This window comes from Echinops telfairi, unplaced genomic scaffold, assembly GCF_000313985.2.
Source record: "Echinops telfairi isolate 266 unplaced genomic scaffold, ASM31398v2 ScPeMD7_6273;HRSCAF=7185, whole genome shotgun sequence".
NCBI lineage: Eukaryota > Metazoa > Chordata > Mammalia > Afrosoricida > Tenrecidae > Echinops > Echinops telfairi.
Window position 1 is genome coordinate 977,840 of NW_022110173.1, and position 2,027 is coordinate 979,866.

At 50.6% G+C, this 2,027-nt stretch overlaps 1 protein-coding gene across 7 annotated transcripts in view; it reads right to left on the minus strand.

The window, feature by feature from the left end:
- The window catches only part of SLC6A12 (solute carrier family 6 member 12), a 37,516-nt gene that overhangs the window by 17,487 nt on the left and 18,002 nt on the right, over positions 1-2,027 (minus strand). For all 7 annotated transcript variants that reach the window (XM_045295961.1, XM_004710300.2, XM_045295957.1 and 4 more), the window contains 2 exons: positions 1,555-1,695; positions 297-381 (listed from right to left, as the gene is read on the minus strand). In XM_045295961.1, coding sequence (XP_045151896.1) covers positions 297-381; positions 1,555-1,695 — 226 coding nt within the window. The remainder of the gene's footprint in view (positions 1-296; positions 382-1,554; positions 1,696-2,027) is intronic.

The following is a 2,027-nucleotide window of genomic DNA, read 5'->3' on the forward strand; positions in this document are numbered from 1 at the left end:
TGGGGCGGTGGGGTGGGGGAGATGTAAGGGAAAGAATTAATATAAGTGGATGTGGATGGATAGATGTGTGCGTCTAGGTGGACATGTGTGGATTTGGGGTACGTGTGCAGGTACAGGAAGTAGGAGTGAGTATGCCAGTATTCACACATCCCTCTGTGATGTGTGGGGTGGGGGCAGGGTGTGAGTGGTAGGTTAATGCGGAAAAGCATGCACATAGAGTCTTCAACTTGCACCCTAACTCCCAGGGCTCAGAAATTCAGATTCCCTCTGCTTGGGGTACCAGGCCCACCACCTACTCCCAGAATTCCATGACAGGTGAAGTGAAGTTCTCAGACGGTGCTGTTCTGGCTCCGGAGTGGTTCAGAAAGTCCATGCAGTGCTCTGTGGGAGATAAGAGAAGCAGGATGTGCATCCACTGGGAACAAAGTCAGCTTCTGGCTCCTCAGATGTCTGGCCTTGCAGTCTGGTGATTTTCACATCCCCTCTACCCGCATGACTACGTGCACCTTCATATCCTACCCCCTCACCTGCCCACGCCCACCTATAGCCTCACACTACCCCCAGGAGCTTCCTTTGGGGTCTCTACTTCCCAGAGTCCCCAGACTTGGCTGCTAGAGTCGTCCATGAGACCAGCCTCCCCTGCGGCTTACACTGCTGTGGGTGACCCTGAACCTGGCTGCACAACTCAGTCCTCAGTGGCCATCTGTCTCCAGGCCGAGGGTCACACATTTGCCTAATTGACAGCTCACTGGTTGAGGCTCTGTGTGCGCTCTTCCCCCTGCCTGAAATGCTGTTCACCAAGTGAGCGCCTTCTTTTCCTTCAGCCCCATAGCGCCCCGTCTCTGAGCAGTCCTCTCTCATTGCTTATCTCCATCATTTCTCCCACCAACTGTTTTATAAAGGTTACTGCACTCTTGATGTATTTCACCTGTCCCAATGGGTGCCTATTTTGTCTATTTCTACTATCAGATGATGATGAGCCCAAGGGGTACAGGGTCCATGTTGCTCTTGCTCGCCCTTGGGTCTTCCACGCCATGCTTGGCCAAAGGAGGTGCTCAGTAAACGGAATGAATGAGTGAGTGAGTGGGTGAGTGATGACAACCCCTAGACGTTGTGTATCCCAACTACAGTCCCACTGGGTTTACAACCACCTCCTAGTGGCTGGTCTAAGGTCCCACAGAAGGGTCGGCTAGCAGAGCTGGCACCAGAGCCTGCCTGCCTTGTCCTGTGGCAAGCTCTGCCATGGTCAGCTTCTGTACTCTGCTGCGTAGTCATCAGCAGGCAGCCTCGCCCCAAGGGCTGAAAGGATGTACACAGGCATACTTGGGAGCTATTACAGGGTTGCTTCCAGACCACGAAGTTTTGGGTTTCCCCGTGCATGTACAAGTCAGGGTTGTGCTATCCTCTCGTCTATTCATTGTGTGGCAGCCTTGTTTGAACAGTGAATTACCAATGTGGGACGGAGACACAGAGTGAGCTCAGGCTATTGGAAAAATGGAGCGGATAGACTTCCTCAAACCTACCTGTACAGAGCCATACAGCGAGGCATTGTACCTGTATTCCAGGGATTGGTGCAGGTTGTCCAGGGCAGCTCTGAGGTGAAGGAGCTGAACAGGTAGAAAAGAGCCCAGGCAAGGATAATGATGTAGTAGACGTTCAAATAGGCTTCAATGACCACAGATGCCAGGCCAATGCCTTCGGGGGACAAGGACAAAGACAAGAAAATCCAGGAGACCCATATGAGCGACTACAACAACAAAAGTCACATAGAAGCCTCCTAGGGGTGCTACCCAAAGAGACCACCAGCGTGGAAACCATTCACAGCCTCTAATAAGTGAAGCAAGTTATAGACACTATTCCATATACTGTCCCATTGTTGTAATATACACTTGAAAGTATAGATGTGGTTGTTGTTTTTTATTATGGTTTTATTGGGGACTCATACAACTCTTATCACAATCCATCCATCCATCCATCCATTGGGTCAAGCACATTTGTACATTTGTTCCATCATCATTTTCAAAACA